Source organism: Platalea leucorodia, assembly GCF_965183815.1.
Source record: "Platalea leucorodia genome assembly, chromosome: 8".
Taxonomy (NCBI): domain Eukaryota; kingdom Metazoa; phylum Chordata; class Aves; order Pelecaniformes; family Threskiornithidae; genus Platalea; species Platalea leucorodia.
Genome location: NC_138830.1, coordinates 13,786,413 through 13,811,884, shown reverse-complemented (window position 1 = coordinate 13,811,884; position 25,472 = coordinate 13,786,413). Strand labels below are relative to the sequence as shown.

At 45.2% G+C, this 25,472-nt stretch overlaps 1 protein-coding gene across 1 annotated transcript; it reads left to right on the top strand.

Moving 5' to 3' along the window:
* Window positions 1–14,432: 14,432 nt before the first annotated feature.
* Window positions 14,433–18,538, top strand: TMEM207 (transmembrane protein 207; the record flags this gene model as incomplete). The annotated part of the gene is made up of 5 exons (XM_082319568.1): window positions 14,433–14,507; window positions 16,334–16,371; window positions 16,790–16,834; window positions 17,281–17,423; window positions 18,390–18,538. 5 exons carry the CDS (start codon window positions 14,433–14,435, stop codon window positions 18,536–18,538), a joined length of 450 nt encoding a protein of 149 aa, XP_082175694.1.
* Between the last annotated feature and the right edge of the window lie 6,934 nt (window positions 18,539–25,472).

The window sequence follows — 25,472 nt, the reverse complement described above, 5'->3', positions numbered from 1 at the left end:
CTCTGTGGAATGGGGTCTCTGGAACAACCATCACCTGAGTCATCACTGGGGCTTGCTCTAGATCATAAAAAGCCAGGCAAGGCGGATTGCTAGAGACTTGCCTAAAGCAGCAGTATGTTCATATACATCAGTATATTCAGAGCTGGTGAATCCTGCAGGCCTCCTCATGTGCCTGCCTGCAGAGGAAAGGAGCTGTTGCAAGTCCCCAGGGAGCTGCTCTCCATTTTTCTCTCCCACTGTAGCCAGGTGTGCTTATACTTCTGGAAGTAGCTAGGTGAATCCTTTGCATTTCAGTTATATATCTAAAGAGCATGTGCTTTTCTTATTGCTGGTAGCATCTGTCATCTCTTCCTGAAACAACTCTCCAGGTGTGAGGTAGATAAAATTTGGGGGCACTATGGATAAAATCAACTACTGCTAGTTTCTGTAACAAAATAAGGAACACCCAGCCTTGCATTCAACACAAGAAAGAAGGTTTAATATGCAGAGAAAAAACTCACAAGAAATCTATTGTCATCTTTCCATTAACCTTTAAGATTAGTCTAGAGAAATATGAAAAGTCTGTCCTTTCCTACTCCCATCATTGAGTTTGGTACAGTGTCCAGGGCTTTACTTGGTAAAGTGCTATTGGGCAAAGACAGCTCTATCTTATGTTGCCTTGTAATAAGCACTGGATTGAGGATACAAGCACAGCTACTTCATCACCGTGACCTAATGACATTCAGTAAATATGAGTGCTTTGAACTGCTTTGATGCCAAGAGCAGGGGGTGCAATGATTGATTAAATCTTCAGCATTTAGGATCACAAATGAAGTCAGGAGGATGCTGCAAAAGGCCAGGAAAACTGCAGGAAATATTGACTGAAAATCACTTCAAGTGTTAGGGAGCATCTCGTCCTCCCAGACCCAAGGAAAACATTTAATTTTTTCTATAATTTTTTTTTTAATCAGTCAGTATCATCAAACTCATTCTGCTGGTAGACATTATTCTGGTCTTCCTGATTTTTATATGCTCAGCAGATTATGCAATATCAGATCAAATATTATTGCTCAAGGATTTGTGCCTTGTGGTTTGAAGATGCAACACACAAGTGGAAGTGCTGGAGCAGAAGGAGAACTGCCCATGTCCACCACTGCCGATGGTGAGAGCAGGGACTGGCAGGAGCAAGCAGAGTCCACCTGCCCAGCTGTCAGACATCCAAGTATGCCTGGGAGAACTGGGAATTTTTTGGCTTTGAAGATGAATCAGAAAAGTGGAAGCATTGGTCTAAGACCACCTAAAATCAAATTTGGGGGGGGGTTGCCTTTTTTCTGGTGAGTACCCCCTGCCTCCATTTCATGCTGAACCACTCCCAGTGCAATACACAGTTTTTTAGAAGCCTTATGCAAGGGTTGAATTGATCGGGTCTTAGGAATAGTGTTACAAAATTAAAACTTGTGAAATCGCAAATATAAAAATCAATCAGCTTTTTTATTTCCTTACTTTTTGAAACTATCTTTTGTTATTGTTTTTAGACACAATTATTGAGTATGGCCCACATTAATTTGTTTGGGGTTTTTTTGCCAAAAAGTATTGTCTTAGTAAAAACCAGAAAATTCTGTCTATCTCTGCATACAAACGATTGTTTTCAGCTGTGATTTTCTAACTCCCAAGGGAATTAATGATTAAAGAAGAGCTCTTCGTAATGCATGTGTATATGTGTGTATGTCTGTATATAGATATTATATTGCTTATTTATTATTTATATCGTAGGAACTTATTCAAAACATTGCTCTAGCTTTTTCTTTGAAAATACTCATCCAGAAAAATTACTGGGTTGTCTCTCCATCTTGTTCCTTTCAGTGACAACTCAGGTCCCTTTTTGTGTCCCCACAGTGGGCTTCAGTGCAATGCCCCAGCCTCTGCCATGCATGGGCTGGGAGTGGGGGGGCCTGATTCATTCTTGTGGTTCCAGTTGCTGGTACATCTGAGACGTGTTGTACAACACCAGAAAAGTTGTTTCACTCCTTGTGTCTGCTCTAGCCCTCCCCTGCAGCGATGGCAATGAGGAGAGGCACTTGGACACATGTGGGATGCCGTCCATGGCCCCACGGAGGCAGACCCGCCTGTGTGCTGTACCAGCACCATGCTGCCCTGAGGAAAGCCTCCATCACTCCCCGGTCAGCTGGGACCTAAGATTTCAGCACCCTGCTAGCAATGCCAGTCTTCTGAGGGAGCAAGACACAGAAGGCTCTTTTGATTAAAAATAGGTCAAGATTTAATTGAAATGAGGATACATTTTCGGATGTGCAGAAATTTGAACCAGCATTGAACCTTTCTTTTTTTCCCCCATTTGATGCTCATTATTTGAAAGATGTGCAAAATTTCTGGATTTCTGGAGTCAGTGGTGACCCAATAATGTAATAAAGCTCTCCCCTCACTGCCCTCTCCCCCAAAAATTTCCTGAAGTTTTATTCATCATTTCACACATCACTAAGTAAACATCCCCCTTCCTGTCGCTGGCCTGATGGAGACTTACTACATTAATGCATAAAGCAGAAGGGTCATGATATGAAATGCAATACAGAGGCACAGGCAGTTTCAGTATCCTTGAGGTATCTCTGTCAGGAGCATGGAAAGTAGTTCAAAGTGTAATGAGATTAATTTGTGAGTCACTTTTATTGAACCTTCTGTGATTTTGGTATTCTCTCCAACAATTACAAGTCTTGACTAATAAACAGTGTTATTATATACAATACAGAATATTTCCATGTCTCTCTGTGCAGTGTGGCTGAAGAGGACAGACTTCAGCTTGATTTTTTGAATATTTTCCAATTAGATGACCAGGCATTAGCGTTCAAACCTGTTTGGTACAGGTTTCCAATCATGGCTCCTTAGCAACTGAAGTAATGTTAAATTAAATTGATAAATGATGCTCTAAAAAAATGAAGAACTCCAGCAGAGAGATTAATTTGTGATGCCCTTTTAGGAAAGATTTATGGGATGTGATGTGCGTTTGCTATCTGCCAAGTGCAATTGTTCATCACCTGAGTACACAAGCTTTGCAAATCTGTTTTCTGATGAAGTGTAAAGTTAGATCTACTCACCCTTCCCAGCCGGTGAGGAAAGATCTACCCCTTCGTTAAAGCTCTTCCCCTCATCCTGGCTGCAGCCCTGGGGAGAACTGGCCAGCTTGGGAGATGGCAAGGCTGTTGCTTGAGGCACTGGTCAGCCATTGGGCACTGGGACATCATCTTCTAATGCCTCCGGCCCTGATGCTATGGGCCAATGATCTCCAGCATTGGTTTCTGCCATGCTGTTCCACTTCTTTTCACTCACAAGATACTGAACTTATAAACAAAAAACCACAGCCTCCACACCCCAAACCCCATTTCATCGCTCGTCCTCTGTCCTTTCCTCCTCAGTTTAATTAAAACTACGGTTTGAATCCAGCATGTGGAAGACTTTGAGACCAAGCTTATTCATTTTGGGTGATGAGAGAAGGCCTGTTCACTCCACTCACAGGGGCCAGGTGGCAAGTCCCTGCCTCCTACAAGCTGCTCCTCCAGAGGATTTCATGTAGGGTAGCACTGAGACAGACTAGCGAGGAGTGGGGATGGTAGGAATGAGGTTTGAGGTGGACCTTGCATGCACAGTGAGGTGATGCTGCGCCTACCTTTCTGAGCCCACCTTGGGAGCCTCCCTTTATACACTTGGAGAAGGGGATCAATGCTCAGGCCAATGCAAGACTGCTGGTGCTTTTTCTGGGCTGAGCTCCCCAGCCATTTCCATGGCTTTCCTCTGGACTATCTTGACATGTGACACTGCCCTGCCATGACTTCTGGCTCCTTCACAGTGAAGTCACCAGTAAAAAGCTACTTGTTTTATACCCTCCAGTTCCCTTTTCCTTTTCACTGATTGCTTTATATTGAAGGCAGTCCATCTGACACATGCACTTCATCAGTTTGTGACAGGAAGATGGGTCAATGGGCGAGCTCTGTATAAACAGCCAGACCCCAAAACTGGAAATAGGGATTGCTCTGCTGAGTACAGTTCTGATATCCTGGCTCCCACAACAACCAGAGGAAAGTAAGAGAGTAATTATGAGTTATGTTTCTTCTGCACCTCTGTTAGTGTGAATATAGTTTATTCATCAAAAGGGAAAGGCTTTCCAAAAAATACTTCATTGTTCTACAAATTCTCCTTTTCCATGGTGGTGTCCAATTTCTTTCTGAATTGTACTTGGCTCTTGTCCTCAATAATTCCCAGCAGCTTTGTATTTCATGGGGCATTCATATACTGGCTGTAAAATCTTTTGATGGAGTTTAAAAGGTTGGATTAAAGGATTTGATACCCATGCACTACCTGCCAGTTGGCTGCCAGTGCCTTCTAGCTTCATTTCCTTCTCTTGTTGCTAAATTTTAAATTCTTGCCCAGAGAATATTCCCAATTTGCCTTGATGGTGGCAGTGATTCTCAAAGTATCTTCAGGCTCTTCATCTTTGATAAAAAGACTGAAACAACAGTCCCAGGCTGGCCTCCATCAAATCAACACATCTACTCCCATGGGATTGCACAGTCTCGGGCTATGCCTCAATCCCTTCCCCTGAAGCCAAAGACATTACAGATGGAAGCAGCCACCTCCAGGTTAGTTATTCCACCTCCAGATGAACTAGTCCATCCTCAGGTTAAGTGGTCCACCTGCTTCCCCAGAAAACATGTTCTCCACTCCCCTTCTTAACAGGTTTTATAGCAGGACTTATCCCTGCTTCTTATTCTGCAAGCGTAACCCATAGACCAATGAACAGGTCATTTGCTCCCCATAGTTACCTCTTGCCTCTCATGACAGTCCTCTGTGATCTTTCCCTGCTATGAACAATGACTTACATTTTCCAGTATCTGTGCAGAGTAATAGATGCCCATGGAGTTTATGCAGCCAATCCCCTCCTTCTGGTTTGGGAACACAGTCTTTCTAGCATTATTTGCCCAACAGCCTGCAAAATGCCAGACTATGGGTCATCAAAGTACAGGAAACCCAACTGACCCATTGATTTTAGTGGAGTGGATCTGTTTCAGTGCAATGTTCCCACTGTTCTGTTGATTTTTAGAAAATGACATAAAGATATTCCTAGACTTCTTGTGAGCCTCAAGAGAACTGGTGTTTTGTCATGGAGCAGAGAAGAGTTTGTGGCTCCCTCTTGCTTTTAATTTCACCACCCATGAATTCTGTTTGTAATGTTTTGGATATAGCATTGCCTTTCCTTCACTCCATGCTGTCCTCAAGCTCTTCAGGCAGACAGCAGCTCTGTCACAACTGGATGTGATGCTGGAATTTACCTTCCTTCAAGGAAGACGGTTTGCAAGTAAAAGTATACTTGGGGTAATTCTAGATTTATTGAATCAAGTCTTTAACCTCAAGAGGTAACGTGTGCTGTATTTTATATAGAAAACAATTTTCCCTGCCAGATGAAATCTTAGGGCAGAGTGTCTCTTATTTCATATAGCTGCTTGGGCATTTCTCTATCTTGGGATTAATGGTGATGCTGTAATTTAGATTCTGTAACAACTTGAGACAGATGGATTTACAGAGTTATCAGTCTAGCCACATACAGGCGGCTTTGCTTTAATTGAATTTAGTGCCGAGGAAAGGAAGAACTTGATGAAAGAAAGTGCTTCTCCAATGCCTTGAGAATAAAGTTCCAGTTGAGGCAGGACCAGCACACTTTTCCTGTATTGCCAGTGCAGGCAGTAATGGCAGGTGGGATGGCAGAGGAATGATGTCTGGGCATGCTGTCACAGCCTGCACAGAGCAGGAGGGAGGTTTGCTGCCTTGTGGTGCCCATCCCAGGGCTTGAGCTGAATGGCAAAGACTTGTGAAGCAGTCCAAGGGGAGCTTATAGTCCACCTGGCAAGTCCGTACTGGAGGTGCATTTGTTTGCATCACCTAATCTCCTAAAGAAACAGGGCAGCCTGATCAGATGACTGATGTCCATCTATCTCATTCCTGTGGCTCCACTAACTGATGACCATTTTTAGTCCAATTTGAATCATCTCAAATCAACTCAAACTTAATAGTGACTTCCTACAAGTTTAGGAAAAATAGCTGACCAGTTGAAAAGAGAGAAGTGTTAATGGTCCCCTTAGAAGAAGGACACGTCAAATACAACGACATTGGGACAATATGAGTCTGGGGCTGTAAAGCTGAGACCTCGAGTGGGAAAGGACCATCTCGCTAACCAGGACCAGCTTCGCAGCTTTACCCAATGCAGCAGAAATGCCAGTCTCCCCACTGCCTCACTCAAAGCCTGGCCACCCTCTCTTTTTTCTCACTGTGTTGGCAGGAGATTTGCGAGTACATCACTATGCGCCATTTCAAGCTTCATTTGAATAAGCGTCCCATATAATAGACTTTTATAGCTCTCTTTCTGTGAATTCTAAATTAATGCAACTAATTAAAATGTTCCAAAGTTTTATGTAAATAACTAATTAGCATTTGAGAAGGAATAGTAAATTCACAGATGGTTGTGCTCCATTCAGGGCCTACTCTGCTCACGCTGGCTGTAGCCAGTGCAGTGTTGGATCCCTGGTGCAACATCCTCTCTGATAGGAACCAACTGCCCAGTTTCACCCCAAGGATGACCCGGCATCATCTGCTCTGCCTGCAGGCAGCAGGAACTCTGTGTCCTGCAGGATTAGGCCTATTCTTTCTGTCCCTGACACCAGAGCTTGCAAGAGTAAGGACAGCATGAGAGGATGGATGGGAACCTCAAAGAAGATGAGGTCTGTGCACAGATGAGGTGGGTGTCTGAGCTGTGATTTTCAGTGTTCGTACTGCTGTTGCTCCAAGGATGTTCCTCTAGAAAGCCTTCCCTAGGCATACCTTTTAGGTGTGCAAGCTATGATACTTAAGACAACGCAGCTGAACCTCATCACTCCTGGGTTCCAGCCCCAGCGCTGCCACCACATCCCTGGAAGTCTCTGTTCTGTCACTGAAACACTGTGCCCAAGCATCCCAAAAGGCAACATAAGCTAAGTATTTTCTCCTTTCACAGGATTGGGGCTAATTGATGTCTGTAGCATACTGGAGAGACTCAGGGAGAGTCAGTGCAGGAGTAATAACTTGTGAGAATGAGGAGGTCTGAAAAATAGATCCATATGTAATGCTGTCCAGGTGGAAGTAAAAAGAATGTCACTTCTTTGATATCCAGACTCTCATATGTATCAGGAGACTTAGTTTATACAGCCCCTATCACCCCAGACATCTAAGTGCTATTACAGCACAAAAAAAAACCCCAAAACCTGCAAATACAAGAAAAGTCTTTACAGAAGTGGCCAGTTGGAGTTTGTTTGCTCTAGAAGAGAAAGATTATCATCACAGCAAAGAGGGGTAAGAGATCATTTCCCCCCTCCTATTGAAGAGGTCCTATACAATGACCCTCACCTGTTTTAAGGGCAGCGCTGAGTGTTTACACCTTTTGCTTCCAGAGCTGCAAAGGCCTGTGGGATATGGGGAATTATAAAAACCTGCTTCACAGCAAGCTAAGGCTTTCTAGTGAATTTAAGCTAGATCTCTGGGGAGGGATAGGTGAGCTTGGGAAGATTCATGTTGCTAGGATGATGCTGCTTGGCCAGAGGGAAATTGAGGGAGCAGAAGCAGGAGTCAGCGGGGAAATCAAAGTGTAAGTTTCACAGGACAGGTTAAATGAAAGAAGTGTGCAGAGTGTTGCTGTTTGAATACATTGAATTTAAAAACAGGAGTGTATTCTTCAGACATATTACTAGAGGAAGATAGAAAATGGAGAGATTAAGTGAAACAGTAAAGCTGGTGGGGGATTTGCAAGGTGAGGGAGAGAAAGGGTTGTGCTAAGCATGACTCTTCTGTGGTCTTATTTGTCCTGGAAGAATCCCCCGTCTCTCTGTTTATACATGCAGCAAACTCCTGCAGGGCAGTGAGGAAGATGCAAGCTCTCTATCTTGTCTTCCAGCCAGTGTTTCTCACCCTGGCACCAGCCTGGAGAGGAGGTGAGGTGACCTGGGTGGCTGGAGGGCAGCCTAGCTGTGCTACAGGGCTCTGGAGGCTGATGTGGAGGGAGCAAACCCAGAGAAGCCTCATCATCTCATCCCTACCCTGATCCTACCTGTGGTGCTGCAGCATGCTTGGGGAGCACAAGATGGGTACCCAGCATCTCACCCCAAGCATCAACTCACCATGTTCCCAGGCAGAGCATGTGAATTTTTTACCTGTCACAAGAGGAAAGCTAGAGAGCAGCCTGCTAATGCTGTGTTTGTTTCTTGAATCCATAAACACTGATGATGTGAGTCCTCCCTAATTCTGGGTGTGCAGGCGTTTGGCTGCAGCCTGTTCTGAGCTGACTCTGCCTGCAAGAAAGGAGGGTCTGAGAGCACTGCTTTTCCCTGCCTGGAGCCCAGTGGGTTGGGGGTGCTTGGCAGGGGACAGGCTGCACCTGAGGCCCCCAACAATTCAAAATAAGCCCATAAAGGGCAACTGGCATGAATTCAAGATACAAGGTAAGGCTATAAGCAATCAACTGTGGTAACAGTCACTAGGTATTTAGAAAAATCTGGGGAAGCTGAAATGTTAGCAGGTGTCTTCACTTACGGACACAGCACATAGAGCCTTTGGTGCCTTGGGTCTGGGAGTTGCAGAAGGCACCAAGAGACGTGTGTGTCCCTGTGCCCATGTGGCCCCTCTTGCAGAGCGAACCCCCAGACTGGGGGATTTCTTGGCTAAGTAGCACATGTGCCAGCTGATAATGACCAGCAGTGTGATGTATTTCAGCATTCATTGCTAAGTGGTTCTGCCTGGAAAATTGACTCAAAAATGTGTTTCAGGATGTGCCAGATATTCTCATGCTAATTTCTCAGCCAAAACCTCCCATGTGGTGTCCAATGTGATATCAGTAACTCAAAGGCAGGGGAAAATGAAGCCTCTATCTCCTTTCAAGCAATTTATTCTCCTTTTGTCTTTTTACACCCAGCAGCTAAGTAAATTACAGGGATTAAAATACAAAAGACATTTAATTTTTTAACCGTAATTTCTTAGCTCCTGGCAACAGAGTAATGAAAAAAAAAGAGAAATTACGAAAAAGAATTAAACCCCAAATATAATTTCTAATGATTAAAATACACATACAATTTTAACTGATTAAAAGTAAGAGGACCTGTTTGAGCACAAAGAAACAGCAGCAGGCTTCAGGATTCAAGTAGCCATAATCAGCTTCAATTTCCCATTAAAAAAAACCAAAGGGGAAAATTTGTGCTGCTGATTACTTTGACTGTATTTCTGATATATTTCATCTTTCTCTTTTTTCAAGCTGCTTTTAATTTTATCAGCTTTATCCTTAATTCTACTTTTCTGTTCCTCAAGTCTCGAGGGTTATCCAGCCCTTTGATTTCTGACATGCTCTGTGGGAGGTACAGTGCCTATCTAGAGAGCTTGCGAGATGAAAGGTCTCTTACATCCTTTTTCCAGGTGGGCTGTAATACACAGAAGTTCATGGATATGTGGCAAGTCAGTGACAGCTAGGAATTATCTGAAGTCCTAATGTCCAAGCCAGAAATAAGAGAAGCCAAACTACCATTTATTCCTCAGGTGCAGTAGATCTTAAAATGTAATTCTGAGCTCTGAATTCTCCTGTGAAACCAAACTACTGCTAGACTTAGCCTAAATCCTGTTATTTTGGCACTTTTTTTTTAGAGTCCAACTTAAGTTTTCAAAACAAAACTCACCTTAGAGGGGAAAAAACAAAACAAAACACACTTTTCTAAATTCTTTCGGCTTCCCATTGCCCCACCACAACACAGGTCTCTGTAAAACACTGCACGCTGTTTTCTGTTTTTAAAGGTGAGAGCGGAGCCAGTTCCAGAGTCGTAGGCATGCAGAAGGTGCTTCCTGGAAAGGTGCACTTCTCAAAGTTGCTTCCCCCTGTGAATTCCAGAGCAAGAAAGCTCCTGCCTAAATCCTTTCATGTAGGCTCAATATTGTAGTTATTGCAGAATCTATGTCAGGTGTTCATTGTAGGGTTGGAACAGGAGCGTTTGGACAATTCACAGCAATCTCTCACAACAATTCAGTGAACTTTGCATAGTTTTAAAGTTTTGACTTCCCATGAATGTGTGATTTAAGGACTCCATGTACACCTATGTGCTGAAGACAGTTTTCTGTAGTTCTCAGTCTGGGATAGGTATGCACATATAGGAGAAATCCCTTTTACAAATAACTAACCTAAAAGGAGATTCCATTTCCTTTAGCTTTCTGCCAGGCAAAAGGCTTCACTGACCCCATTTGCCACTGGATTTTCCCTACCGATACACCAAGACAAACAAAAGGGCTCTCTGGACCATCCGAAACAGCGGAGGTAGCTGCAGTTGCCTCAGATCCAAGGGTGACCTGCAAAGCCTTGTTCCTGGGGAGGATGAAGCAGAACAATGTCATCCTTGTTTGCACTCATTTAAATCAGTGCCCAGAGTCTTTCCTTCCCTCTGTGCAGCACGTCCCTCACACAGGCTCACAAAGGGCTGTATTCATCAGTGAGCAGCAACTAGTTATAATCCTTTTGAAAGACAACAGGCTGTGCCAGCTCTACCAAGGCTTGTCTTAAAGAGTTCATCCTTCCTTGCTCACGCAAGCCGGGGGCTGTCTCTGCTGACTCCTGTGCATGCAGATGGGTTTGAGGGTCTAAGGACAAACTGGGGTAGGTTCCATGGGGTAGGAAAGGACTCCCTGGGTCAGCAAGTCCAGCTGAAGCAGTTACATCCCCTGTGGGAGCTCGATGACTTCCATCCTGGGAGCTGTTTGGTTTCTTGCCCACACTCCTCCCACGGACAAGCTGCTGTACAACCTCGCTGCTCCGGATGAGGCGAACCTTCTTTGTGTTTCCAGCCTCAATTTATTCATGGCCAGTTTGCTCCCATTTGTTCCCATGCCAGCACTGGCCATTAACTTAAATGGCTCTCCCTGGTGCTGGATTTATTCATCTCGGTGTGTTTGTAGGGAGCAAGCAGTTCCTTGCAGCTTTCATTTCACGAGGACGAGACCAAAGCTGCTTTAGTTCTCTTGCAGATAGGCAATGCTCAATCCTCAGTCCTCCATTTTACCCTGCTCTTCTCTTGGGCTAAACTGAGTTTACCTGCCCTGAGTCTTCCCAGGAAAGTCTGGGAGGGATGATTGCAGCCAGGATGATAGCAGCCTGGCTGAGCCCCGATGCCGAGGATGCAGCTGCAAAAGCAAAGACTGAGCCAGCCACAGCGGTAAAATTGAGCAGGGAGGGGAGAGTTCCCAGCAGACTTGGGCTGGAGGAAAAATTGATTGCAGTGGTGATGGGAAAACACTGCAACATAAAAAAGCCAACACATGCTTAATTAACTCTTGTCAGTCGACCTTAATGTAGAGAGCAGGGCTGCTCTGCCTTTCCTTGTCTCCCTTCAACAGCACATCTCTCTGTTCTCTGTCCTCTCCTATGTCTGCCCCACCTCTCTTCCTGCCACTCTCCCTTCTTACTTTCTTTCTGGAAAAGTCTTTCATGGTCCCATTCTGGACTGTACCAGGAGGCTGGTCAGAGCTTAGCAGGGCCATTTCTTTCCCAAAAGTCATCCCCAGCAGCCACCAAATGCTCTGAAGGCAGCTAAGGAAGAGCTTTAAACAGGTTTAAACTGCTAGCTGTGCTTATGAGCTGCCAGGGGCTTTGTGTGGGCTCCTGTTTGCCAGTAAATTCCCTCCCACTCTCACCAGAATCCAAGGTGCCCAGGGTGTTCCCTGAAACTTTGACTCAAACCAAAAGCATGACTGAAAATTATTGTATTACATTCAAGCAAGCAAAGACCATCTCTTCTAGCACGCATATACACAAGAACAAGCTCAGTTCCTGAAATCCAGACCCTTAATCCAAACTCAGGCCCATCAGACTTGACAAGTTAAATCAGCTTCTCCCAAATTCCTCCTGTCTCCCAGTCTTGCATTCCCTCTCATGAAGCCCAGCAAGAACCAGCCCCCAGCAGAGGCGGTTTCTGTAGCAACTCTAAAAGTCACCCTTTGGATGATCCTAGAACTGCACATCTTCCTCCCATCAAAAGGACCAGGCACTTTAAGCAAAGAGATAATGGACAATCATAAATTGCTGTATATTGCAGTAGTCCCTGTCACTGCCTGGGAGATGCATTTGTCACCTAGCAACGACATAAGGTGACGAGGAAATAACAGATTTTTAATCTAATGGCCATGAGTTAACATCTATCAGAGAGCAGCCTCCCAGGTCCACTGATGAGGTAGATATAATTGATTGAGGAGGCAAGAGATACCACACTTTTCATCAGTGGATGAGAAGGACAGAGCAGGGGTTACCTTTCATGTATGTATATACATATGTGTGTATATGTCTCCTCATGGGGGAATGACAAAAAGCCTAGAAAAATCCCTCAGACTGGAGATAACCCTCAGACACAAGGCTACCCAGAAGCTGAGTCTCTTGGTATTGCAAAACCCCAAAGGCAGCAATGTCATGGTAGGCAGGGAGCGGGCTGGAGGGGTCGCAGTCTGCCATGGGTTTCAGTGCAGAGCTCCTCTGGGTTTTCGGTGTCAGGTCCTGCCTGGCTTAGAGCAAGTGCTGGGGCTTTTTATGATATTCATGTATTCAAGCTGCTCATCAGATCGCAGACAGGGAGAGTTTTCCTGCTGAAGCAGCAGCTCTTTTCAGTATCAGGATCACCCCTCAAGCAAAAGACAGGGCTGTTTGTGGACCCTTTCTTAGCCAACTCTCTCTCCTCCCAGCATTGTTATCGAGAGTACAGAGACAGGCTCCACAAATTGCCACCACCACTTGAAACCTCTGTATGGGACCAGCCAGCAGAAAACTTCAAAGTTTGCCTTTAGGCCAGGAAGCTGAGCAGTGACAGAATTCAATTCTTCCCTTTTTCTTCTAGAAATAGACCCAGAACAGATGCTATGCATTATTTTTCAGTACCAGGAGCTCATTTTGGTACCTGCCCCCTGAAATACTGGGGATGATCCATTCGGTAGCTCTAAATTGGAAGTATCCTGGGTGCTGGCAAGAGGGAAGTAATTGTGAGAGTAAGAAATCCGAAATCAGTTCACTGATGGATGATCTCTTTGAAGCCTGAAATTGTAAGAGTCACAAGGTTTCCAGCAAGGCTGTGCACATTTTTATACTGCAGGAGCTTTTTCTTTTAAGAAAACAGCTAAGAAATTGGTTTGGCAATTTACTGTTGAACAAAATTGAAAAGGATTGGTCTGAACCAGGACACCAACATGTTCAGACCATTTATATTGGGTAGCACATGCACTCAGCAACATGATGAGAGATGGCATTGTTTCAGAGGCTTGCCTTTAATTAGCAGTGATCTGAAAGTAAACATTTGAGAATACCAGGGTTTGGACTGGCTTTATGCAAAACTTTAACAATAAATAACAAACCTGGGGTTAGTATGTATATCAGAGTTGGTTAGACTTCTTGACCTTTTAGTTGAAGCAAAGCCACAGAGGTATATCTCAAGAACAGCTTAGCTTTGTCAATCATTACTAAAGTAATGGCATCACAACATAATGCTTAACTTCTGGAGTGACGGCTAAACATATTCATGGCAACACCCTTTGTGTTAAATCTGGAAGAACTGTAGTTAATGGTGTGTTTCAGCCACAGGCTGTAAACCTCAGTGACAATCTATTACTGACTGCCGAACAAACCGGGATTGTCCGTTCTGCAGTGATCAGAGCTACAGTGCAAACCATCTTCCCCCCCTATTTTACTATGTCATCTGACTGTATTCATAGGATCACATCAGTCCTCATATTGTGCAATGAAATGTTGTACCCCTCATGAGAACCATTGGGGATGTGTGGTTTTTTTGGATACATTTTCCTAGCAAGCCAACACCTGGCAGCTGCATAACAGCAGTAGAGGTGCCGCTGGTGGTTGTCTCAGGCTGGGAACCGTTTCCTTCATCCTTGGTGCATGTTTGAGGTGGTAGGCACAGTGCATAGGAGATGGTTGGAGGTAGCTCTGCTTTTTCTGTAATGCCAGAATTGTAGCTGAAGGCAACATGTAATGAAAGCATGGCCTCACAGTATGGTCTCCAGTGATTCTTTATTTGTAGCAGGTCCTGTTAAATACAGCCGTGGGTTAATATGGAACTAAGCTTCAGCAACAGGAATGTGTGAACAGCTATGAAAATACCGAAACAACTGCAAGGTGCTGACCTTAAACTAGTGTTCCTTTAACTTCTAGCAGCTGTTTGAGTGTGTCCATGCAAACCCAAATTCGTTCCCTGGCTAGCGGTAATTTCTGAAGCGTAGGAAGCCATTGGGTAACGTGTTCTCTGGCTGAAGGCACAATGTGCAGAGAAGTTTTAAAACCTCCAAATTACAGAGGGTAAAACATTGCTGCAAACAAAGCTCTTCCCACGTTTCTCCTGCTAGTGATGCAGAGACCCAGAGCTTTGTGTTTCGCTTCATGGATCACAGGAACTGGAGTTCTGTGTTTAACCTTCTTCCAGGTAACCAAACCCTTCACTAGGACCAGGCTGAGTTCAGGGATTTGGGGTTGGGGGGGTGGGGAAGTTTTCAACTTTTATAGAATTTAGTCACCAGCCCTTTTTATTTTTTTGGGAAGAATTTTTTGAGGACCTGACAAATTTGGGGAGGATTTAATGTTCGCAACAATTGCAATTAATGCGGAGAAAACATGGCTGCCTTAATCCTTTATTCTGTCTATGGCTATTGAAATGGAAGAGCATGGGTCTTCAGCAGCACGGGTGGGTGTTTGGCTGCATTGATAGATTACTGCCTCAGAGCAGATGCACTTTGCTGCAGTTTAACTACACTAAGGTAGCTCTGCCGAGGTAGATTGAAGGATGATAAAAGCGAGTCCAGAGGTTGTCATTCAGCCATGAAGAATACTCAGGGTACACGTAATCACAGTAATCGGCTGTCTGGTTTTGACCTGTTATTCTAATAATGACTTGAAGTGCAAAAACAAAATTAAAATATTCTGCACCAGGGTGCATGTGTGACATGGCAAATTAGCTCAGTTTTAAAAGGACACGTCTGGAAGAGTTGAAGCTTCTGTCTTTTTCTCTATTCCTCATTTGGGTTTCAACCGCTCATGAAATTTCATAGATAAGGTTTTATATGAAAGACTTATTATACCTAAAGACCTCTGGTGAAACTAGGGACTGAAAGGCAGTGTGTGCACATGATCAGACATGTTATAGAGATTTGTGGGGTGATTTCTCGCTGTTTACAGTGACACAAGCTTTGTAGAACAAAATCCTTACAAAGAAGTCCCGGTAATTAGAGATGTAATGTGAGATCTCTCAATTATACAAATTTGATACGAATTTCCAATACAGAGCAGAGCTTTCCAGTTTGACTCAAAGAAAGTCAGAAATCTCTACATGTTGTGGATATATGCAGAAGGAAATTCAAAGTAAAGTAATGATTTACAAATTACATTCTAATAGTTTTCTCCAAAAAATAAATCTAAATTCTTCCATCTTTCTCATTCTGCTTCCTAGTGTTACTGCAACTCTATACTTGATCTGAAGTTTTTTGTAGCAAATTTGGGCAAGCGTTATAACACACGTAATGCGAGTCAACCAAAAATTGTATTGAATTTGATTCAATCATACTGATGAGCCACTCCAGTTACTTTTTGCCCAGATAATCTGAAACTGAGGCTAAAATCAACAAGGCTTGCAAAAATAAACTTGCTTGAGTGGAGAGTAGAAAATATGCCTGAAAAACAAGTTTCAGGTTCACATATTTGCAATACCTGAAACCTGACTCTGAGAATGATGCACCACTACTATCAGAAAACAGGAAAATGCTGGGTAGAGCACATGTCTGGTCAAAACAGCTCCAAATTACAGCTACATTCACAATTAGCTACTGGAAAATGAGCTACAGACCAAGAATTTGGTCACAGAACATTTTCAGCAGACATTTCTGAATAGCAAAGCCCAGTTCTGTAAACAGGTCTCTGACACCTGCTTGTGTCTCCCTGCTCTCATTCTTCTCTCTTTCACATCAAAAGAAATGCTTTCCCCTTGGCCTAGCTTTCATCTGCAAATTATTGAATTTATTGATCTCTCTGTGAGGTTATCCACTGGTTTCAATATGGGCTAGCTCAGACCAGAGATGTGTAGAGGTGAGAGCTCAGCCCTGTGGTCTCTAGGGAGAGGTCTGGTTTTCATCCCTGCAGGAGCCAGCACCAGTACGGCTCTTCCTCTCTGACTTTGCACTCTAAGATCAGTAATTATACTGGTAAATTATAAAAAGACGATACATATCTGCCCTCTCTGATTTACACATGTGTTTTCAGTTAGCAGACTCTGAGTCGGACTGTGAGCTTGGAGAGAGGTGAGTGTGGCTCTGTGTTTTCTCACCCGTGGCTGCTCCCACCCTGGGCTCTTTTGGGGATGCTGTGCTCCTGCCCGGCACACTGACACGGCAGACAAATGAGGGTTTCCAGGAAAGGACCATTCAGTTTTTCTTCCAAAAGAGGAAAGGGAGACTGGCAACCCTTTGGGTTTTCAGCAAAAACGCTGGTGGTAGGTGCCAGTGTTCAAAGGCAAACCAGTTGCACGCTGCTTCGTACATCCTCTGCATCTGCTCCCATCTACATAGAGAAACTTTTAATAGGGTTTACTTGATGTAGGAAAACTTCTCAATCCTCTACTTACTGATGATGCTTATCTTCATGTTGGTAGATGTGTGTTGGAGCCGGTACAGTCCACTCACGCTGGACTGAAAGTTCCTTTTATTTTTCCCTTGTTAGGTGCATCAGGCAGAGTGATGAAAACTTTAGCAGCTGGTATGTGTGGTAAGTTTCAGATCTGTTTTAGAAGGAAAAACTGGCAAATAATATTGTTTGATGGATATATAGAGAGAAAGGCATTAAGAGAGACTGATAGCTAGAGAGCATTGCTCCTGGGCTGTCCCTGTGTTCTGTCTTTACTGACTAATGGGAATCATTTATCCATATCCTCCTCGCTGTATGCTGACAACTGAGCTGGGCAAAACTGACGAATGATTTTGGGGAGAAATGTTTGAATTTCCAGCCAGCACTCGGCGCTGAGCACTCAGCACTGAGACATTGGTTTCCGGGGACTTTGATCATGTCCAGTACATTGATGGGCAAACCGCAACATTTAACGGCTATTTGCAAAAGATGTTAGTGAATATGTTAATTTGAAGACAAGCAGCCATCTGTCGGTGCTGCCCGCAGATGGTGATGGTACTGTTCCTCCCCTGCTGCCTCTGCCTCAGGTTCCTGATATTGTTTTTCCTGGCCTTGCTCCTGTCCTGCGGGATCTGCTGCTGCCTGCAGTGCTGGCTGAAACGGCAGAGCTGCCTGCCCCGCCGACGCACCCTGGCTGTCTTTGCGCTCAGCAACTCGGATGCCTTTTGTGGTTAGTTGTCTCCCTACCTGCTGCAAGGTCCCGCTGGCCCCGGTGGGCTTCTCCGTGGCCCATCCATAGCCCAGTAAGAGGCAGTCAAGCTTGAGTGGGAGCTGGACTGCAGCCGGGTGCTGTGTTTCTGGTGAACAGAGGGGTGCCCAGCTCAGGCATCTTGGGGGGATGTTCGGACCATGGACTGGAGGGCTTAAGCAAGCCACGTCCTCTTTTCCCCAGCTATACCTTCAGCTGAACTCAGCGCCCTCCCTGTGTCCATGTGTCCCAAAGGTGCCTAGTCGGGGCTTGGCCATGCTAACACTGGAGATATGTGGGACCTTGTCCTTGGTGCTGGGGCACACAACATGCTCAGCCATGGGCACTGCCTGGGGACAGGCAGCCCTTTCCAACATGTGACCTGAGTTTCTCACTCAGGCAAGACCGCACAGGTCTACTTGAGCCACCCCAGCAGGCAGCTCAAATGGCTGATACACCCTGGGGTCTGTCAAAAAGTTGTCTTGGTGGGTGCTGTTCATCACAGTAGGTGCCCTCAGCATTCCCACAGGAGCACCCAGGCATTTGAGGACTGGGTTACAATGACTATGTGTAGCACCCAGCACTGACCTGGGGTACTGCCAGGAGCATCAGCAGTCTGGGCCAGACAACAGTCCCTCCAAGAAGAATAAAGCTAATTCTGTCATTAGAGTAAGCCCTTCCCAGAGGAGGTATTGCCTGCTTTCTGGGTGGTCATGAACAGTGTCCTCATAGGGAGGACCCACCCTAAACCCACCCAGATTCCTCTCTTCTCAATTCTTGCATCTGGAGTTTGTGGTGAGAGGCTTTGTGATGCCATGCTTCAACAATTACATCCATGCCTTTCTTGTTTCCAAGTGGTTTGACAGCTCCTCCCAGGCTCACCCCTCCCACCCCCATGCTTGCTCTTCACGCCTGTCTATGAATGGTTATGGCTTTGCTTTTTTCCAGCAAGTGAAGCACCTCAGTGCCCGTTCTCCAGATCTCCAAGCCCCTGCATGACTGTGGAGATGTCCTCTTCTCCTGCCCCACGGTTCGGCCTTGGGGGAACTGAGTTGCCTCCATCCTATGAGGACATTATGAAGGAAAACAAGCTCTAGATGCCACATGTTGGCATTCTGCAATTCCACTTGGTTCATCAGAGATCTTCCATTATGCTACAGTAGTATGAGATCAAATCAGCACTTTCCACAGGCTGGACGAGAGACTGAAAAGCAGCACATATTTCATCTGAACCTAAAAGGGAAGACAAAATGCAACAGAATAAATGCCAAAAGCATGTGTTGAATCTGTCACAGGAGCTCAGCTTGACATTTTGATAGGGCTCTGGATTTCGAGAAGCTCCCTCAAAGGTCTGTGTGTATTTGGGGTTTCTGGCTCAGCTTCCAGATTTATCTCTCTAAGGCTGCTCGAGCTGGTGCAACCCCATGTGTTTTAGGACTGAATGTTGATAAATGACTTGATAGTTACTTCTCAAACTTGGGCTGCCTCCTTCACTTGGCACAGAGCCAAAAAACACCCTCTGGCAAAGTCATGTTGTTCTAATACATTGTAATGCAATCATGCCACTCTGTGATGAAGGATTGTTTGCCACATTTAAAATATTTAGCGCAGCATATCAGATTTGTCTAGTGCAAAAGGCAGAAAATTTATGGTCAGGGAGGGAAAGCAAGAGATGGGGATTATGGGGGGAGTAGGCAGTGGCAGGAGCTGGCTACAGAACATGAAAAAAACTGAGTTTGCTCATTTAAGCTGTTCTTAATTTCATGGTGACTGTCCCCAGCTACTCTTGCCCTAGCATTACAGACCTACAGGGTTTGAATGGCCCAGGACCCACATGGCAGTTCCCCACAGACATGAATTATGGGGTTAGGTATTCGGTGCTTAGCTACAGAAATTTATTAGGATAAAGAATGCTGTTTTCTTTGAGGTGACCACTGCAGACAGGACGGGAAGAGACTTCAAGAAGACTGCCTTATACCCAAGCAGGATCAGCTTTACCTAAGCCATTCCTAGGAGGTATTAGCCTGCCTAGTTCTCAAATTACAGAGGAAAGATGCCAAATTTCCCCCTTAGCTGGATTCCAGATGAAAGAAAAGATTTCCTTTGTTTGTCATGGGCAGGTCACTGAAGGCTGGATTCAGCCTGCCTGACCTCTCTACCACTGCTCTCTCCATGGTGAGGGCTGGGGGCTGCAATCAGATGCCTCTTGGTCCAGAAGGTAAATGTCACACCTAGTGCCGTGCATTACGTGCCCAGGGAGCCATGACCTCACAGTCAAAGTGGGCAGCTGGGTCCATCTTAGGTACCCCAAAAGATTAATGGAAGCCCACAGCCTGCCACGCGGAGCAGATCCCCACCTGTAGAGTGGGGTTAGCACCAGTTCCCCTGCTCAGGAAGGAAACTGGGAAGATAAATCCATGAAAGGTTATGAAGTGCTCACATATTCTCGTAATGATGCTATGCAAGTACCTTCGCTAGATAAAAAATTATAGCATATTTTGAGAGACAAATTCTCTGCCAGCACCACCGCAAATTATCTCCATAAAATCTTATTTTAGAAGCAGCTTTAATGTTTGACTCTTGTGTGAAAGGAAATAAATGTTACTGTAGCAAAATGAATGTTTGTGCCAGCAGGCTAAAATATTACAGGGATTATTAATAAGGAAAATTAGCAAGTACAGACTCAGCCAGTGAAGAAGTCGAGCAATTCCTGAGTGTCCTTTCGCTGGCTGAACTTAGTAAGAATTGCAGGTAATCAGCACCTCTCAGGATCAGACCTTTAATATATATAACTGCTTCCACTACTCAACCCCTTCAATTTATGCCCTGAAGCATGAGATTTGATTATGTTTGTCACTTCAGCTTGCGTAGCCTGCTAGTGGGCATTAAATAAGCCATCACTTCCTTCCCACCTACACACTGCATTTGCTTCAGTGACCCCTTCGTGGAAGTGAACTCCACAGGTTGTCTGCATTATAAGCTGCATAAAACATTACAGTCTCCTGCTTATTAATTGCTTGGCTCTAAAGAAATTGCTGCCTTTAATTTCACTGAATGTCACCTTCTAATCAGATGGTTGGAGAGGCTAACAAGCAAGGACTGCTCTGGTTTCAATGCCTCCATCACCCTGCGTCCCTGTTTCACAAGGTCCAGTAAGCGGCACTCATTACCGAAGCAGTAAATCCTTCCCCAGCCACCCAACAGAGGGCAAGCGAGGCTTTCAGCAACACAACCAGGAGGCTGCTGCTCTTGCAGAAACATTCGTGGGAACAGGTTTGTGTTTCTCTGCTGCTGGTGCGCATTCAAGTGCATTCAGCTTCGTGTTTGGAGTGCTTTAATTATTCACAAAAGGAATAAAATTATTCCATCAAAACTGCATCAAGTGGCTTACAGTAAAGAAGGCTACTGGCTCTCACAAAATTAGGCTCCAGCTGGACCCATCTGCAAAAAGAGTTCGTGTAGGGTTGCTTGGCGGGGGAGGGGGAGGCATAAACTGACCTTGCTGCTGGCTTGGGGTGAGGAAGGAGAGTACCCTGAGAGGGGGCTCGGTGGGCACTGCCCTGGTCCTTGGCTTCCTGATCATTGAAATGGAGAAAAGGATGGGTTCCTTCCTTCTACAAATATATTTGGGATGGCCCCATTGACCTACCATGTCCTGTGAAAGCTGCTTCTCCCAGCCTGCCCCCTTACTCCCAGGTGCTCCGCAGAATGGGCAAGGTATCTCCAGACCTGTGTTACCATTCTTACAAAAGCAGAGATTTTGCCTGGTATCTTATGCTTTTGTAAGCACTCAGCCCTTAATGAGGGCAGTTAATGCAGTTTGGCTGACGTTTCCAGAGTTATAAGGAAAGGTGAGCCATTTCTTTATAATTCATCACCTTAGGAATAGGGTCCACTTTGGAAAAGCACTTGTTCTGCTGTGAACCTCTGGCTGCTGCTCATCCTCTGACTTATACTTCCTGCTGACTTTGAGAAGAAATGGCAAACTGCTCTAGAAAAACCCAGAAAACACTAGAAGGCAGATGTATTTCTGGGGGAACTTGTCAGTAAGCCTTGAGGGGGGAAATGGGAGCAGTGCAGAGGAGCTAATTGCTTGGTGACCATCTGGAAGCAAAAGACGAAGGGAACGTGGTGAGATGCATGGCTGGACTTTCACCTCCGTGCATCAAGAGCTGAATAATGAAGTCATAAACTGGCTCTCAGGCAAAACAGAGCAAAACCAAAGGCAGCTGAGTCACAACAGGGGATCGGTCAGGACTACCAGGAGAGTTGCACATGAAAGATGGGAAAATAATAGAAATGCTCATTGATCTGTTTTTTATTGTCATCTGAAGACTCTGGATTGTGGGCTAAAGGCTTTTGCACAGGGAGGAAGAGGATGGGGCCGGCGACAGATGCTCGCTCTCTTTGGGTCACTAGATGGCACAATTTTGGCTCTTTCCTTTCTTGCTCAAAGGCATCTTACAGCAGGGACCCAAGAGCTACCAGGAGAAAATTGTTCTCTGCTCCCTTGTAACAGTGCTTGGACAGAGTATTTTGGTCATTAATCGCTTGCCTGCAACATTTAACAGATGCAGAAGAGCAAACGGTGGGGGTCCAGCCTCAGCTGAGAGAGAAAGCCTTGCTTTCCTGGTGGAATTTTACTTTTCTCTCTTGGAAAGTTTATAAAATGACTATAAGTAGATGTGTCTAAACTGAGGATAAAGTCTACAGCTGTCGAAGAGCTGTTGCTGTAGGTGTGCACTGGGGTCTGGGGTCTGTAGCTACCAGCAAAGGTCTGGGCAGCCTCCGAAATCAAACCCCCCTTTCCCAAGGGCTAGTCCTGTTTGGGCTGCTGCCTTTTGTGTGTCATTGCAGGAGAGCAGTGATTTCCCTCACAAGAGTCAGAGCAGGTCACCTGGCAAAGCACCTTTCTGGGCGAAACTTGGACGTGGGTTAGAGAAACAGGACACTCAAAGGCAACTGCATTTATTACATCTCACTAATGTTACAATATGTAAGGAAAACAGAATTCTGAAGTAACATTCTTATCTACTGCAAATAATTGTTCAGATCTACTGAATTCACACTAAAATCACATTACAATGTGTGTGAAAAGGCGGCAAATCCATATTTTGGGAAATATTCATGCAGATGCAGTATGAGATAGTCTAGTACACAAGGTCACAGCAAGAGTAAGTCCTAATTACAGCCAGAGTTATTAAGAGCCCTTATGAACAAGGCTGATCGAGGTAGTGAGAGGACAAAATATTGCATGCAGAAAAGGACAGCTATTGCAGATGTCATTGTTTTATTCTCTCTCTCACTTGCGTATATCAAAATGGGAAATCAATACCTATCTGTAAGACATGAAATCAAATTAGCAAAGAGCTTACCTACAAGACTTTGCTATTTTCCATAACTTGCAAACAGCCAGATCCCTGGCAGACTGCACCAAGCTGTGTGCTGTGGAGAGGGCAATGGGGAGCCCCAGGTTCAAGGAGACACCACGGGGCAGGTACAGCAGGGAGGAAACGTGGGAGTCCCAGCTCTCAGCTGTCCCTGACTCTGCCTATACCCTGGGAATTGAAGCAATGAGACTGAGATGCCCAAACATACAAAAATACTCCTTAGAAGAAGCCTAAAAGGCTGCTGGTACTGAAGGATTCAATGTTTGGCCTCAGCTGAAAATTTCAACTGAACAAAGAGGCTTGGTAAACCGTCAATGGCCATCAGGAAGGCAAAGTCAGTCCATTGACATTCCTAGCAAGCTGCTACTGAATGGGATGTAGGTAGGTATTAAGGAAATACCTTAATATCTGAGCTCACCTGGAGCGTCTTTAGTCTTAGGAACAGGTTGTGATTTTGAAAGAAAAAAAGAAGTCCTGTGTATTTTCTGAGAGGTTTCTTGCTAATGAATAAACAACCAAACTAAAATAGATCTGCATTGTGTCATGGTAATGAGCTAATGAGGAGTGAATACTGCAGTCATGAAATCAGAGTCAGAATTAAATCAAACAGTGAATTAACAATTAAATATTAACAACTGATCAAAACATCAGATAGGCTGTCAGCAGGATTTGAATAATGAAGCAATGCAGCATTGGACTGGTTGTTACAAAACATTAACCCAGCAAACCTAAGGCTTGCTGTGACCTTTTCCTAGTCCTCTTGTGCAGGAGACAGATCCGCAAAAGCTGTTGTAGACTGTAGCTAGAACAGGAACATGGTTAAAGAATTAACCCTTATTTTACATAGATACTGAAGAAGAGAAAGGCTCATAAATGTTTATGCAACATTCTTTGTATACATGTATATTTAAGGATGATGCACCCTGAGTTAAGGCAGTACTTGGGATATGCATGTGCCTTATTTGTGTACCCCCAGGAGGAGCACAGGGCTGGAGGGACTAATGAGACCAGTCCGCTATATTCACCCCTGACCAGGGCATACACATTTAATCCCAAAGTGTCCACTGTGCCGCTGCTTGGTGTGACCCACGTGTTGCAAGTCACAAAACACCTCCCACCACCTTCAAACAAGCTGAAGACCATTAGGACAAAGGCCCAGAAGTCTCCTCAACTACAGCTTACAGGAGAAAAAGAACAGGAGAAATCAATGGTTGAGATCTGCAATTACACTCGCATTAGCAGGCAATCCCAAACTATTTCTCCTCTGCTAAACAAGAAATAAATCTTCCCAGCAAGAGATAATCTTCATGCCATAGTCTGGGAAGGATTTGATTCAGGATTTTGGTCCAAGTGATGATGTCTTTGCTCAGTTCCTCCTCCCGAGGAGCGTCTCTGCGCTGGGTGAGTCAGGCTGGGGCAGCCCGGGCTGTCCGGGCATCTCTCCTCCCTCCGGGAGGCTGAGGCAGCGTTGGCCTCCCTGGGGAGGAGCAGTGGCAGAGCACAGCTTTGCCTCTGCAGCAGGTTCACCCTCCCTCTCCTTCCCGGCATGTCCCTGAAGGAGCAGGGAAGCAGAGGTACAGCCCAGGAATCAGACCCACAAACGTCCCCAGAACTTCCCTCCCCAACACGGTGTACCAGCTCCAGCTCTTCCACCCCAAAAGACCCACAGCAAATACATGTTTCTGACATGACTGTGAAAAAAGTTTTTCAAAAAAACAAAAAAGCTCTGGATGTGGCCTTGCCTCTCCAGTTTCCTGCAATAACAGGCAGAAATTCCTATCACCTCCAGATCTCTTTGTGCATTCTTGGTATAATCCGTGAATTCATCACATCGCTCATAACTCTTGTACTCCTCATCTCTCAGGACGTTGTAAAAAAGCTTCCGTCACTTCTCCTACTGTGTTTACATCTGTTCAATATAGCTCATCTGTTGGCAATAAGTTGCTTTCAGTTTGGCTAACATAAATGTCTGCCAACCAAAGCAGCATGAACTCTGCAGGCACAAAGCCTCCCTCGCCTGGGCAGCAGTGCTGCCACGAGTAGTCTTGCTGAGACGGTCGCATTATGGTCTGAGCCTTGTGGAGGTGCTTGAGCCCATAGCAAAACCATATGGACCTGCTGTTGTCCCGTCTGTCCCAGGGCCTGAGTGTTATTTGATTAGGAGCCATGTCAGGGTTGGGTTATGTTTTACCATTGCTGGTCAGTTCTGTGCTGCAGCACAAGATGCTGCTTCCAGGAAAATCCGTGAGAGGACTCAGCCCCTCATCTTCCATTGTAGGGGCTATCAGAGGTGCTCTTTGGGACATAGCCCACTCCATCCACAGCCATCCCATCTCCCTCTGGCCCTCATAACATGAGGATTCACTTCATACTGCCTGTGGGGAGGAAGGGAGTTTCTCCATCCAGTCTCCCCACCCAGCAGTCAGTGGAGGAAGCCTACCTCTGGTGGAGCCTCAGTACCCACGGCTGCGCACAGCCTCCTGAGCCTCCACTGTTGTTCCTCCACTGCCCCTGAACAGGTATATTTGTGCTGAGAGCCTTTTCTCAGCCCTTGGTGCCCATGACCATATGATGCGGTGCCCATGACCATATGATGTGGTGCCCATGGTAGAAAAGGCTGGGTTTGGGCAGTTCCTACCAA